Genomic DNA, 14,640 nt, shown 5'->3' on the forward strand with positions numbered 1-14,640 from the left:
CCCCAGGATGTCTCTGTGGATTTAGATGTGTTGCTAGATATCCGTGTGGATGTGTCAGCATGTTTATCTTTGAAATGTGTGTTTGCTGTTCATCCCTCGGGTGTGTTGTCGTTTGCGAGTATGTGGAGCAGCTTGAAGATCTCTGTCTGGCCCCCCCCCCGGCTGTGACAGTTCATCCATTTGAGTTAGATGAGCAGGCTGGGCTGCGGTCCTATTGGTAATTGCCTCTGAAATGAATTACTTGGCAGAGAGTGAGACTGAGTGAGGGGAGGAAATTGTAATTGAACTGCCCCCCCCCCCATCCATCCTCTCCCTTATGCCTCAAGTTATTATATCTGCAGTGCAGAAAGCCATTTTCCGTCCACACATAGACACACACATGTATAAAAATACACACACTGTTACAAAACCAATTTTGCCCTCCCCCACACAATGGCCTCAGCAGAGGACCATATTGATGTAGGGTGATTTCATAGATTGATTGTTCACGGGCAGATGCACACTGGGCCAACTACACTCTTGTACTCTTATTCATTGCACAGAAACAAATACTCCTCCTACACATTGTGTGTTTGTATTTGTTTGCTCTGCACTGCTCCCGGTCCTGCTCTATTTGGGGCACCCTTTAGCTGGCCTTTGGATATTGCTGAGGGCCAAAGGGCTGCAGGACATCAGAGTTGGCACAAAGGTAAGTGGTGTTTAATATCAGGAGAACCCTGGTTACCCTGTACACACACACACACACACACACACACACACACACACACACACACACACACACACACACACACACACACACACACACACACACACACAGCTAAGCATCGTTATTAATAACCTGTCTGTTGCTGACCTTTTGACAGTTAGAAAGTCTGGTGAATTAAAGTGCTACTGCCTGTTGTGTTGCACATTCATACACAAAATATGGCAGTTTCCTTACCTAATATGGCAACTGTTTAAAGTATGGCAGAAATGTATGTCGTTCATCACGCAGCACATGGGCACTTACTCTTTTGTCATCCTATGGCCTTTCAACAGCCAGGACATGGAAAGAGGAGGAGGAGGAGGGGGGGGGGGGGGGGGGGGGGTTAACTGAGCCACCTATCCCCTGCCCCAGTCAGACATGCACATAGTGTGACTCAGACCACAGCACACAATAGGATCTATTTCTGTAAATGCACTAGGGTTATCACCCCACTTACGCTGTCCGTCTCGCTCTTTCTCCCTCCCTCCCTCTCTTTATCTAACACTCTCACTCACTCACACAAAATCATGGCTGACAGAAACAGCAGGTTCAGTGTTAAGAAGAAAGAGAAGAAGGTGGAAAACAAAACAAATGACGATAAGGATAAAGACAAGGAAAAGGGGAAGGAGAAACTTGTGAAAAAGCCTGACAAGCTCACGAAAAAGCCAGAGAAAACCCCAGAGACAACCCCAGAGAAAACCCCTGAGCAGCCCACGGTAGATGAAGAGAAGAGGAATGGGGAAGGTGACGGGGCAAAAGGAGCGGAGGCGCCTAATAGTGAAGAAAATGGAGAGTTTGAGCCCTTCGAACTGCCACCATTTGAGATCGTCACAGGGTTTGTAAGATTATATACATACATCACAAAGAAGTTAGTTAGTATGTCCCACTTTACATACCTGTTTTTGCTCTTCCACACATCCATTGTTTAATTCTGATTTCTTTTGGCTTAAAACTTGGTTTTCTTGTTGTTCTGTATGCATGTTCTATACTTGACTCCAATGAAGAAGAGTACTAATGACTTGCACCTGCCATCATTACTAACCCAGCAGTAAGAATAGGGATGAGTCACAGAGTCGACACAGATGCCGGCCCCGTTATATCCCTTTGCCTAGCATCTGTTCCCTAGTCACTGCTTTGAGTTTAAGCTATTTAATATCAAAGCTATAATAGATCTATTTGTGTTATCTATGTGGCTACTCATGTATTATATATCAATGGATTATTAAAGAAAAGCAGGTTAGGTAGCCTTTGTGTTTTGTGCAGTGCCTGAATCATGAATGGCATGGCACTTCCACAATCCATGGGATGATTTGAAAGCCAGTATTATTTATAGAAACATAAGTTGTATCCTCATTAATATTATATTCACTGTGTCACCCTAGTCTGTGCTGAAGTCTTACTGTCATTACTCTTTTACTATCGGCTTAAGGTTGTCTTTGATGGTTGACAAGTTTATCACAAAATAAGTGACTCATGCTCATAGTGCTATGTAAGGAAAGAAATGCCTTTTCACCTGAATAGCTTTGTCATGCACCATGATTAAAGGTTACAGATAACAGTGAACCCACTGTGGAAAGATGCATCATGCTGTTTTTTCCCTGTGTTGCTAATCTAAACCTAATTAAAAAACACCAATGATGATGACAGTGCTGTCAGACAAAGTGTTTTGTGAAACACTTGTTTTCACTGGAATAAAACAGGTATCAGATTTAGGGAAACTCTCCATTTCACTCTTCACCAGGGAACAGATGACCCCGTTCTACTTCAAGTTTCAGTTCAGGAATGTGGAGTACTCGTCAGGGAGGAACAAGACCCTACTGTGCTACAGAGTGGATACAGCAGGAGGCAGCACAGAGCCTCTGAAAGGTTATATGGAGGATGAACATGCCACAGCTCATGTCGAAGAGGCCTTTTTTCAACAGGTAATGGAAGCTCGCACAATCACTTTTTCTTACTGTAACATCATGTTGCACATATGTGAACACCATGGGAGGTCTAATTTCTATGTTTGCAAGCAATTGCACTTCACTCATGATTGTTTTAGCTCTTCTATAACTCCATACATACTCACTCTTTTACCTTTCCAGGTTCTTCCTAACTACAACTCTTCTCAGGAGCTGGAGGTCACATGGTATGTATCATCCAGTCCCTGCGTGGCTTGTGCAGCCAAGTTGGCCACAATCCTCCAGCAGTACAAAAAGCTCCGTCTGTGCATATTCTGCTCTCGTCTCTTTGAGTGGGAGCAGCCAGAGATAGTACAAGGGCTGACTGCCTTGGTGAGTGCTGGCTGCAAACTGAGGATGATGAAGCCACGTGACTTCCTGCTTGTTTGGGAGACGTATGTGGAGAAGGAGGACCAGAGCTTTACACCCTGGGAGGATTGTCAGGAGAACTATGACTATTATATGGAAAAACTGACTGATATCCTCAAGTAAATGTGAGTCCTATATCTAGATGCCTTTTGTGGGTCTTTTGATTTAAAAGATGTGTGTGTGTGTGTGTGTGTGTGTGTGTGTGTGTGTGTGTGTGTGTGTGTGTGTGTGTGTGTGTGTGTGTGTGTGTGTGAATAATTATTCTCTTTTTCTTGTGTCTCCTGTCCACTGTCTTGTTACTGTCACAGGTCCACTGATGGACAAGATCTCCCCACTGACTGAACCACAAATTGGACTACTTGTGAATTCCCACTGGTTGAACTTGTTTCTAGCAGTCACGTCTGATGGTGCAGATCAATATAAGTTTGAATGAACACTCGTGGCAACATTTTGTATTTTTTATTTTGATAATTTCATAGGCAGACAGAATATGTCTGAATGGCATTTCTATAGCATTATACTCACTGTATAAACATATTTACAAACATGTTATATCAAACTGGTCACTTCAGAATAACAAACCAAAAACATTAATTGTAGAACCATTTACAGCATTAAGTAGGCTTTGGAGAAGAACATCTTGTATCTACTGACATCTGGTGTTTGTTCTAGGAATTGAAACACTAACTGAAGGAGAAATTCCTACAGGTAAACACATATGTTCAATACTATAACTGCCATTGATTTATATGAAAGCTAACAATGTATATGTAATAATGTTTCATATTTGAACAGTGCCTCAAGTAAATGTATCAATACAGTGCTGTGGATTAAAAGAATGTACAATTCTAAACATCATTGTGCAACCAAGTAATATTTTGTACAGAATAACAGTACACAGTTATATGATCACATCAATCCGATGGTGGTCCAGCATTTTGGTCAAGAGGGTACTATCTCAACAAGTATTTGATAGATCCCAAAGAAATTTGTAATAATGGTGAATGTGGTTATTTGACTTTTCAGCTAGTGCCACCAATGGCTCAAATATTCCACTTGTTCACAAAGGTCATAAGAGGATACCTCTACTGTAACTATTAAAACTCATGATAGAATCCTAAACAGCATCAACTGTACTTTAAGATTTGTGCAAACATAGCAACATTTGCTTTTTTTCTCTCGCTAGGGGTAGGCATTACAGATTATTTCTCCACTTTTCATACATCCAAAAAATGTTCTGGTGCGTAACAACAATTAAAGTTTCATGTAGCTGCTGCAAGTTTAAAATGAAGCAACTACTTCCTCAATGAGTCATTGTTTAAAGGAAACCAGCCCACCGTTGTTTTCTGCTGTGTCAAGGCTCTCAGCCGTCGCAGCTAGAAAGACATAAAGAGCGAGATGCAGATGAGCAAGGTGTATCAGTAGTACATTATGCCACAGCTATTAGAAATTGGAGCCAAACCCATCATCATCATAGAGAGTATGTTAAACTGGAAAAGTGCATTTGTAATATAATTATATTACCTTGGTCCTCCTCTGAGGTTATTGGCAGTGATGTTGATTCACTGGAAATCGGGTCTTTCTCATCCCCTTCTGCAGGTCAGATTGTTTTTGACAAAAGCAATGAAGCAAAGATAAGCAGTCAGTGGTTAATGAGCCCAGGAAACCTTTAGAACACAATAAAGTAATCATTTTTTAATCATCTGCATGTCTTATCTATAGGTTATTTACCTTTCGATGGAGCATTCAGGGCTTCATCCGTGATGTACTCAACCATTGGGCAGGGTGCATCTGCAGGAGAGAAAGGAATGAACTTCAACACAAGAGCTACTGGCAAACTCTAAAAGTCAGACCTCAACTTAAAAATATAAGTGGGTAGTTTCACAAATAGTCAGTTGTAGTCAGTTCAAAAATAGCTCAGAAATGAATCACAGCACATGAGGAAATGGCCACCAGCTTGTGTCAACATACCGCCACGGTCCTTCAGTTGAGCCATGGTGAGAAACAGCTCAGTTTCGTCCGGCTTATCGTCACCCTTCACTATATGATTGAAAAATAAACTAGGTCACTTCATTGTAACTGCAAGAGACATTGACTTATGTTTGTTATTTTCAGATGAAATATATATTCCAAAGCAATTAGGATGTCACATTTAGTAATGCAGATTTTTAAGAATCCATGCACTCAAAAAGACACTAAAAATTCAGTAAAACCTGGTTTGCGGGTGACTCTGAGGACAATGCATCCAATGACGACAGCAATCATGCCAAAGAAGAGACAGCCCGAGATGGAAAGAAGCACCCTCCTCTTCAAAACTAGGGATAACAAACAGAGAATGAATGTGAGAGAAAATATTTGTAGAGTAAAAACTCAGAACTTCAGACCTCGATTGTACTCACGAAGGTTCTTTGTTGCAAAAGAAGAACTGTCTTCGGAGTAAGATGGTCTCTCGGTGCGTAAACCCTGGCACGAGTATGAACCCTGCTCAGGGTTATTCTGGGGTGTGACTACATATTTCTCAGAGGACGACAGACTGACTTGTTTCCCCGCTTTAGACCTGTTTCATTTTGGTATGTTTTAATTTTCACAGAGAATCCACATACAAAACATGTAAATACATTTAGAACACTTTTCTACATAGTATAAACAGATGTTTTGATGTGTATTACCATGTGTAGTTCCACACGTCCCGGCTTTCCTGCACCTCACATTTGAGTATCAGGCTGTCAGTGGAAAAGACCTCTGACCAGCCAGTTAACAGGACTATAGTTGCCCTTGGGCGTTCTGTAGAAACACAATGAACATTTTGATAATCACATTCAACACTTACATACGGACATAAAAATATAAAAGGGAAGTCAACGAAAACTTACCAACAACCTTAAGCCTGGTCTGAGTCAAGCCTGTGAAGAAGTCTTTATCACTTCTTCTTTTAGCTTGGCATTGATATGATCCAGTGTTTGCCGTCACAACCGAATTGATGACATAACTGTTTTCATTTCCAGGAAGTTTAATGTTATCTTTGTACCAAATATACTCCCATCCAGAAGAGACATTAATGTGACAGCTAAAGAAGACTTCATCTCTAGTGTGCATCAAATTGTAGTCGGGAGTCTGCATCAGTATGACACTGGGTTTTGTACCTGAGAGTTAATAATAATGGAATAATAAAATTGCTGTTAGTATGATAGCATTTTAAAGGAAATCACAGTGCACAGGTCAGAATAAGTAGAAACTTTAGTGGATGCTTCCAGTGACTATTTTTGATATGCTTAAACAATACGTCTTTACCTGAATGAAAGAAAGTTAGAAGAAGGAAAAAAAAGTAGTCTTTTCAGTTCTTAAAGGAATAGTTTGACATTTTTGGAAATATGTATATTCACTTTTGTTCCTAGAGTTACACCAGAAGGTCAATACCACCATAACACATGAGAGTGGTATCAATATTTGCATTGAAAATAAGAAAGGAAATAAGTGCATTTCCCAAAATGTCAAACTGTTCTTTTAAAATAATGTGCTTAACGTAAAAATCCCACAAGCCACATCCATCAGTGTGATATGATTCAAGATAAAGCAATTTTAAGAATTCAAATAAAGAAATGTGTCAAAAAAAAGGAAAAAAACACCTCACCGTAGACATGAAGTGTTACTACAGGACTGTGGGAGCTTTGGAAAGGCCTGCTCTTTAATTTTCCTGAGCAGCTGTATTGTCCACGGTGTGAGATCGAAGCAGAACTGATGGACAGAGTAGTTCCATCCTCGTCAAAAGACACAACATCATCAGCCTTGATGTCCTTACGGTCTCGGTACCATTTATACGTCCATTCATCTCTGACCTGTTTCATCCCACAGATCAAACTTATACTCTCATCAGGGAACACATCCAACCACATGCTGCCTCGCTTCAACAATGGAACAGGGATTTCTAAAAAAAGATACACACATTAGCCCCATTTCAATAAATACGCTCTTATTATTTGATTTTCACCATAGCATTATACAGCATAAAAAACATGAGCACAGATTATGGCAGCAGTGAATAGTAGACATCACATTACAACACAAAGTTAATTTCTTTGGCTCACCATGTATATTTAAGATTCGTCCATCACTCTGCTCTGTAGTAAAGTTGTTTTTATTTCTTCTGGCCATGCACGTATAGGTCCCGTTGTTCAGTGAAGTGACATGAGAAATGTTAAAATGTCTATTGTTGTCAATTAATTGCTTTTGATCTTTGTACCAGGAATACTCCCAACCCGATGAGATTTCAAGTGTACATGTGAAGGACACTGACTCTCCATTGTACACCTTGTGATCATTTGGCTGTTGAATCACTGAGGGTTTAGGCTTTTTCTCTAAACACAAAAAAAAAGAAATGCATGTGTATTATGTGATATCAGCAGCTGTCAACCTGTTCATAAAAAAATCTGATCTGCCAGACAGTCAACAGAAATGTACCTTTAATTTCAAGGTGTACAGCGGGACTAGGAGAGGCAACGAAGACTTGACTCTTTCCTCTTTTTGCTTTGCATGTATATGATCCGCTATTTGTTTTTGCAACAGAGTTGATCGTATACTTCTTTGAAGATTCGGGGAGTTGAATGCCATCTCTTAACCATAGGTACTCCCATCCAGAGGAGACATTAATGTCACAGTTGAAAGAGACTGCTTCCTCTGGAAACATCACCTTGTAATCTGGATCTTGTGTCAGATTGACGCTGGGTTTCTTATCTGAGGGTAGACAAACATGCCATCGACATCAGTATTTTTATTTTTTAAGTGCACTGCATCTAGTGTATATCCCGCCCATATCGCCCAAATGGTCCAAAATATCTAATAATAAAATATCTAATTATACCTATTATTAATTCCTTATCATACATGTTTCTCTCTCTTCACCTGCTTACTGTGCCATGTAAGATAATTATTGTTATTTTTATCTCAATATAAAAAAACTAAAAAAACTCACCATATACTTTGAAAGCAAGTCCAGAACTAAAAGTGCTGCTGACAGACCTGCCGCTGAGATGTCCTTTGCACTGGTATTGTCCTTCATGTGAAACTGAAGCAGAGCTGATGGAAAGAGTACCTCCAACCGAGTCAAAAGACACAGTATTATCTTTCTGGATATCACGACCATCTCTGTACCACGTATATGTCCAGTCGGAACCGCTCTGTGTTTGGCATGTCAACTCCACATTCTCAGTGGGGAACACATCCGACCATGGGGTCTTAAGCTTCAGAGTTGGAATGGGAATTTCTAAAGGGAAACAGAGACATTTTAGTCACTTTTCAAACCCTTATTGACATACTGATTGTATCTGATTTTTGCCAAACAGTATAAATCATTAGATAAGCTTGAGCAAAATCATATTTATTGTGTCTTCTTATATCATACACAACTTAAATGTATCTAAAAGGCTCACTTAAGCCAGGATTAGTGAGATCAAACGTACTTGACTGATATACTGACGCAAAATAAGATTAATTGAATATGTAAAAAAAAAAATGCTAAAAAGGTTAAAAAAAGAAAAAAAAGAAGAAAGAAAGGTAAATAGGAATTGGTGAAGAGCAACTCATTTTTGTGTTGACATGAAAGAAGACAACACAAAAGGGAACAAACTGTTAAAGACTGAACTGACTCATAAAAGAAGTTCTATCATCTGCACACCAGGAGCAACGTTTAAAGTAAAGTGTGGCATGAGTAAACTGTTAAAATGAGCAATTATGATTTTTTTCTTCACTTTTTAAAGCAAACGATAGCACTCCTCCCCTCACACAAAACCTCATCTCTCCTTAAATGATATTCCGCTGCTATGTACATTCTGCACTCTTCTATCCCGCCCTGTATTATGCTTCACCACAACATCCTGTTGCAACAGAAAATGCATCACTTAGGCTAACGGAAGAAAAATGACTTCATTGACATCAAGAGCAGGTTTTTAAGGCAGCAGGGACAACACAAAATTCATTTACACTCATACTCATTTACATATAATAGATAATATGCATCATACATATTTAGCAAGGAGTTGTACATTTTCTGAGATACAAATTCTTAAAATAATTTTACTTTGCTGTTTTTAACCTACCAAGAACATCTTGAGTCATCTCATCACTGCGCACCGTTGATGTTATTCCACCTCTGATGGCCTTGCATGAGTACTTCCCCCCATCAGAAAGATGGATGCTGCTGATTTCCGTGGTGTGAGTGAGCTCTTTTCCATCTTTGTACCATACATACTTCCAGCCAGAGGACACAGCAACTTTGCAAGTGAAGTTCACTTTTTCTCCAACATACATCGGGTTTAAAGGAGGATTCTTGTTTACCGTTGGTTTGGGTTTGTTGTCTACAACAGAGAGTCAGGTCACACCATATAACTGCTACTCTTTATCTCGAAGCTTGAGAAGCAGTCTAAACACTTGACAAATGAGGTGGTAAAATTTTCATTTTGAATTGAATATTTTAATTAAGAGATAGTAACTTCCTTCTTAATTAGTAATTTTTATATTTTGAGAAATAAGCATGTTCACTTTCTTGGTGAGAGTTGATGAAGTACCACTCTTGTATGGTAAATATGAAGTTACTGCAATGTTTACAAGTTGGAACATTGTAATTATAGTAATTCAAATATAGCATGAACACATAATTGATGCTTCATATTATCTACTGCACACAGATGACAGCTGTGTCAATCTTATCATCTAACTCTTGCAAGAAAGTGAAAAGCATATTTCACAAAATATCAGACTATTTCTTTAAGCTAACTAAATGAATGTAAAGTTAATGTAATGCTACCCAAAAGCATGAGAGCTTACCATAAACTGTGACCTTAACTGAGTTGCTGCTTTCAGAGATGACACTCCTGGATTTGTGCTGAGCTTTGCAGGTATAGACTCCTTTATCGGTTTGAGAAACTGAAGTGATGATGAGAGTTGATTCTCCCTCTTGGATCTTTTGTCCATCTCTGTACCAGAAGGACTTCCAGTCATCGCTGTCTACTTTACATCTCATCTCCACTCTCTCAGATTTGAATAGATCCAACCACGGTGGCAGGAACTCCAGAGTCGGTGTTGATGGGTCTGAAAAAAACAGAAGGACATTTTTATTATTTAAAAAGAAAATCTATTTTTAAATTTAAGATAAAACTTTAAATGAACAGGAGCTTGGTGCACAGGAAAATGTGGGTGCATCATTAGTACCATACACCTGTGCATGAAGGCTCATGAAATAAGACCACACATACCACACTGTACGTGGTGCAGCAGTGTTGGTGGTATGCTTACTAGAAACCAGCAGAGTTATTGTGTCACTCTGCTCTGTGATGAATGGGCCTTTGCCTCTTTTGGCCTTGCAGTGGTACTGTCCACTCTTACGATGATCTATAGCATCTATGGTGTACGCAGTATCATGAGATCCTTCAATTTCAATTCCATTATGGTACCACAGATAATTCCATCCAGAGGACACATCGACCATGCATTTGAAGGTGACAGACTCTCCTGGGAACATCTTGTTAAACCCTGAAGTTAGAACCACAGTGGGCTTGGGCTTGTTTCCTAATCATAAAAAAGAGAGAAAATGGAAAGCATTTTAATCTACATCTGCTGACAAGACACAATAAAGAAAGTGAGTGAAGGTAGATAATGAAACTTACCCTCAACATTGAGTTCAATTAAATTACTAAGTTCAGTGTCAACACCCTTTGTTTTGTGATGACCTTTACAGGCATAGTTTCCAGCATATGCTCGTGATGCAGTGATTGTGAGCAGTGGTCCCGCAAAAGACAAATTTGGGTCTGGATCTTGTACTTTGTTTCCATCTCTGTGCCAGGTGAAGGTCCAGTCAGAGCTGCCGCTGACATTACAGCTGAACTCCACTTTCTCAGAGAGGAACACATCCGACCAAGATGACTGTAATAGCAGAGATGGTGTGGGAGCTTCTGGAAGTTTATAAGAATATAGTCTTGATTATATTTGTAGAATTAGAAATAACATATCACAGAATTATCCATGCACATGTAAGTCAGGTAAAAATTAATGGCATGTGGCTCCAAAATAGATTAAAATGAATTCACAATTGATGTCTTCTCTTATGAACTATATTATTCATATAACAATTCAAATATATTAATAATATAATAAAATATGTCAGTAACAGCTCAGTTATATTTAGCTAATTTTAACAAGTTTCTTCTAAAAGGAGAAAAGACAAACTGCGTGATGATGTGATCTAAATAAAAACCAGCACTGACAGTAAAAATAAAATAACCGTGAGAACATTTCGGACAACGCCCGTGCTGATTTTACTTTTGATTATTCAAAGCCACACTTTCAGGTCTAATTAAGATGTTATTTCTCACATGTCTTTGTACATTTTACTGTCCAAAATTAGTGGAATCCAATTATAAAAAATATGAATTCTGGGTAGATTCATTTAGGCCTTAAAAAAGAAGAGACGTATTTGCTTTTTAAAATCGAGACTGATTGATTGCAGGACTTAGGAAACACGTATTACAACTGAAGGAATCTCTTTGATCATTGATAGCCTACTGTTTTACATTTTTGTTCATAAAACAAAAAATGAGGCAAAAGTCTTACGGTAGACAGTTGGCGTCACCGTTGCAGCTGTGGAGAAGAGGAGAAGAGGAAGGTACAGGTACAGTGAAAAGAGCTGAGATCGGAACAGCTAGCATTTGTGCTTTACAAATATAGCTAATGAAAATGTAAACAGCAGATGTTAAACAGATGTTGTTTCTTGAGCTCTGATTTCTTGTTTCTCATCTGTCTTTGTACATTTACTGTTCAAAATTAGTGGAATCCAATGATTAAAAAAATATGAATTCTGGGTAATTAAGGCCTTACAAAAAAGAAACACCCATATGCTTTTTGAAATACAGACTGATTGATTGCAGGACTAAAGAAACATTTATTAAAACTGAAGGAAGCTCTGTGATCATTCATACTGTTTTACATTTTTGTTTATAAAACAAAACTGATGTTAAAGTCTTACAGTAGACAGTAGTTGCGTCGTCATAGTCATCGGTGACTGGTGGAGAAAAGGAAGGGTACAGAGAAAAGAGTTTAGATCAGAACAGCTAGCATTTGTGCTTTACAGATATATCTAGGGAAAATGTAACAGTAGCATAGTCAACTTCTGTGTTAATGCATGAAAGCTTGATAGAAAAAAAACAGTTGATTTAAAAAACATCATTTAATTTCGACAGGGTTTGACATAGTTAATGTTTCAGTACCGAAGACAGTGGCACAATAGGTGGACAAAATAACAGGAACACTAATGAATTGCAGTTCAACACAACCACAAACTGCTGTTTCAAAAACGTATATTTTAAACACCAGAAATTATAAGCTCGTGAATTACGTACAGGTAGCTACCACACATGGTAGGACTATCTTTTTAAAATTTAAATCATACTGATTAGATTATTTTGTCCACCACATGCACTACTAGGTGACATAAGAGTGGGGTCACTACATGGAGCATAAAGTCTATATGAGAAGAAGATCATAATCATGTCAAGAAAAGACACAATAGTGCATAATAGTACTGCAACAGAAAACGGAAATCAGCAGGCGTCCATGATTGCAAGAACTGACAAAGTCATCACTAAGTACGAAGTACTTCATGTTCCTCATATTAACTCCTCTCATGTTCTACTTCCTAAACTTTGCATTGGTCTGCTTCTGATTTAATACAAGCCATAAACACACTGAAGACATAAATGGATGAGTAATATTATTCGGTAAACGTGTTTTCAGTTAACAAGAAAACATGATTAAACTAGCATTAGAAATAGCATTAAATTGTTATTTTCAGGTCAGTAGCCTACATTGCATAACATATATTTTATTTTCATAAATATTTGTAAGAAATGTTTCTCACCAGGATCCGCAGTTGCACAAACAGCGGTGAAATCTGCCAAATCAAATTATAACGAATATTCAGTGGGAATCAAATGTGAATTTAAGGAGAAAGACGGAGAAGAAAGAATACATTTTGACCAAAAAAAAAAGTACAATTAAAAACTTACATATCACACTGAAAACCTTGAAGTGCCACATGTTCCGTTAAGCTGCACATGTAGAGGCTGTATAGTTGAATTGAGTCATCTATCTGCTTTGAGGTGGGGACGTGCAAAGGAAATAAGACTGCAGACTTTGCTGGGTGTGTGCAATAAGTTCCTTTCTCACCTCAGGACAACTTTGCTGCCTCTTTGACATCTGCTTTTTTAAAGTTAAAGTAACAGGAAGTGTGTTGGTCAGCCACATTCAGATGTTTGTCCTCTCAACGTGAATTTGAATTGCTGATTTGTGGCAGAAGAGTGGCAGGGGCTATAGGGAATTGAAACACAGGACTGCTTGTGAGTTTTCAAGATTTGCAAATTGTGTGAATATAAAACAAATATTGTGTATAATGTGAAGCCTACTGCTTGTAAAGATAGAGAAGTTGAGTTTCCCCCTTCCATTGCGAAAGAATGTCTCAAAAATATCTGTCACGCTATACAGCTAAGTTTTAAGAAGATGTTAGTTTTCATTTGAGTTATTCAAACTGATTCTTTAAACGCAGAACAAAACCATAGCTCTATTTTGTCTTGCCGCAGTTTCAGAGAAGAGCTTGTTTAACCCACAATGACTTGATTTTCGAACATGAGCGGAAGCTACAGTTTTTTTTAACATTTCTGTGAAACTACCAACCCATCAACCACAACCTCACAGTGACATCCTTTTGTCTTCAACTGAAACTCCTTCTCTAGAAATGCAAACGGCAAGCAGTTTATTGACAGTGTAATCCTCACTGTATCTCATAGAGACCTACTGTAGGCTACCTTTAAAAATATCAACACACCAATGAACATGAGCACCATATCAAATGTGCTCATTTGGTGCTTTTGAAAAAGAGCATAAATGTACTGTTTACACAGTGCTCTGTCTGATACTGATGTCTGATGGTTTTAAGATGCAATGGCATCATTTTTTATGGCAACTAACGTCCATGTTGAACAAATACTATTTCTTTGCAGAATATCTAATAAATGGTTATGTAGTTGGTAGTATGTGAAGTATACATGCATGTCTACATGATTTAATGTTATTTGCAATGTGATTCGTGTTCATATTGTTCCTTGTTTTAGTTTCATCAGTAAGGGGAAGTTCTAAATTTAGTTGTGGATGTCGCTTCCCTTGCATGGTCTGTAGAGGGAGGGCGTGGACTGTGTGTCTAAATCAAGCTGCGTCTTCCTCTAATCGAGGGTTTAAGATTAGCACATATGATGGCTTTTAACATTTCACGCACAGGTTAAGTGCTTTAAAAAAGCAAAGATAGCACTGAACCGAACCCATTGACTGAATACCGACGATAAGGACACATCGTAAACAAGCACAAACAGCAACATGACCATCGAGCAGTTTATATCAGCCCCACTGAGGTTGGTCACAGCAGGTGTTAGATTGTTTTGTGTGTGCCATCAGATTCTGTGACCTGATAGGGAATTTCAGCTATGTTGAGTGCATAGTGCTATTTAAAGTTTCATTTCACATATTGTATTTTGATGGCCGTTAACA

General features: G+C 38.6%; 2 protein-coding genes across 3 annotated transcripts; one reads left to right on the forward strand and one right to left on the reverse strand.

Annotated features, from left to right (window-relative positions):
* Nucleotides 1-1,270: 1,270 nt before the first annotated feature.
* apobec2b (apolipoprotein B mRNA editing enzyme, catalytic polypeptide-like 2b) lies at nucleotides 1,271-3,912 on the forward strand. Its single transcript, XM_062427604.1, has 4 exons — nucleotides 1,271-1,580; nucleotides 2,487-2,667; nucleotides 2,833-3,182; nucleotides 3,366-3,912. Exons 1-3 carry the CDS (start codon nucleotides 1,273-1,275, stop codon nucleotides 3,178-3,180), a joined length of 837 nt encoding a protein of 278 aa, XP_062283588.1. The 5' UTR covers nucleotides 1,271-1,272; the 3' UTR covers nucleotides 3,181-3,182; nucleotides 3,366-3,912.
* On the reverse strand, nucleotides 3,502-13,250 carry LOC133988067 (B-cell receptor CD22). 2 transcript variants are annotated; one of them, XM_062427602.1, is made up of 20 exons: nucleotides 13,110-13,250; nucleotides 12,962-12,994; nucleotides 12,071-12,106; nucleotides 11,659-11,685; nucleotides 10,716-11,000; nucleotides 10,345-10,617; nucleotides 9,877-10,140; nucleotides 9,150-9,407; nucleotides 8,027-8,317; nucleotides 7,516-7,788; nucleotides 7,143-7,412; nucleotides 6,689-6,982; nucleotides 5,931-6,200; nucleotides 5,727-5,841; nucleotides 5,457-5,614; nucleotides 5,271-5,372; nucleotides 5,029-5,097; nucleotides 4,789-4,848; nucleotides 4,582-4,650; nucleotides 3,502-4,433 (listed from the first exon to the last, which is right to left on the reverse strand). In XM_062427602.1, exons 1-20 carry the CDS (start codon nucleotides 13,138-13,140, stop codon nucleotides 4,369-4,371), a joined length of 3,243 nt encoding a protein of 1,080 aa, XP_062283586.1. In that variant the 5' UTR covers nucleotides 13,141-13,250; the 3' UTR covers nucleotides 3,502-4,368. The 2 variants fall into 2 exon arrangements, with proteins under 2 accessions (XP_062283586.1, XP_062283587.1); XM_062427603.1 differs by lacking the exon at nucleotides 5,931-6,200.
* Nucleotides 13,251-14,640: the final 1,390 nt, after the last annotated feature.

This window comes from Scomber scombrus, chromosome 10, assembly GCF_963691925.1.
Source record: "Scomber scombrus chromosome 10, fScoSco1.1, whole genome shotgun sequence".
NCBI lineage: Eukaryota > Metazoa > Chordata > Actinopteri > Scombriformes > Scombridae > Scomber > Scomber scombrus.

Coding starts and splice junctions, on each gene's coding strand:
- apobec2b (XM_062427604.1), top strand. CDS start 1,273: ATGGCTGACAGAAACAGCAGGTTCAGTGTTAAGAAGAAAGAGAAGAAG. Junction 1,581..2,486: donor CCATTTGAGATCGTCACAGG/GTTTGTAAGATT, acceptor ACTCTTCACCAG/GGAACAGATGACCCCGTTCT. Junction 2,668..2,832: donor AAGAGGCCTTTTTTCAACAG/GTAATGGAAGCT, acceptor TTACCTTTCCAG/GTTCTTCCTAACTACAACTC.
- LOC133988067 (XM_062427602.1), bottom strand. CDS start 13,140: ATGTGGCACTTCAAGGTTTTCAGTGTGATAT. Junction 10,141..10,344: donor AATAACTCTGCTGGTTTCTA/GTAAGCATACCA, acceptor TGTTTTTTTCAG/ACCCATCAACACCGACTCTG. Junction 5,098..5,270: donor CAGAGTCACCCGCAAACCAG/GTTTTACTGAAT, acceptor TCAATCATATAG/TGAAGGGTGACGATAAGCCG.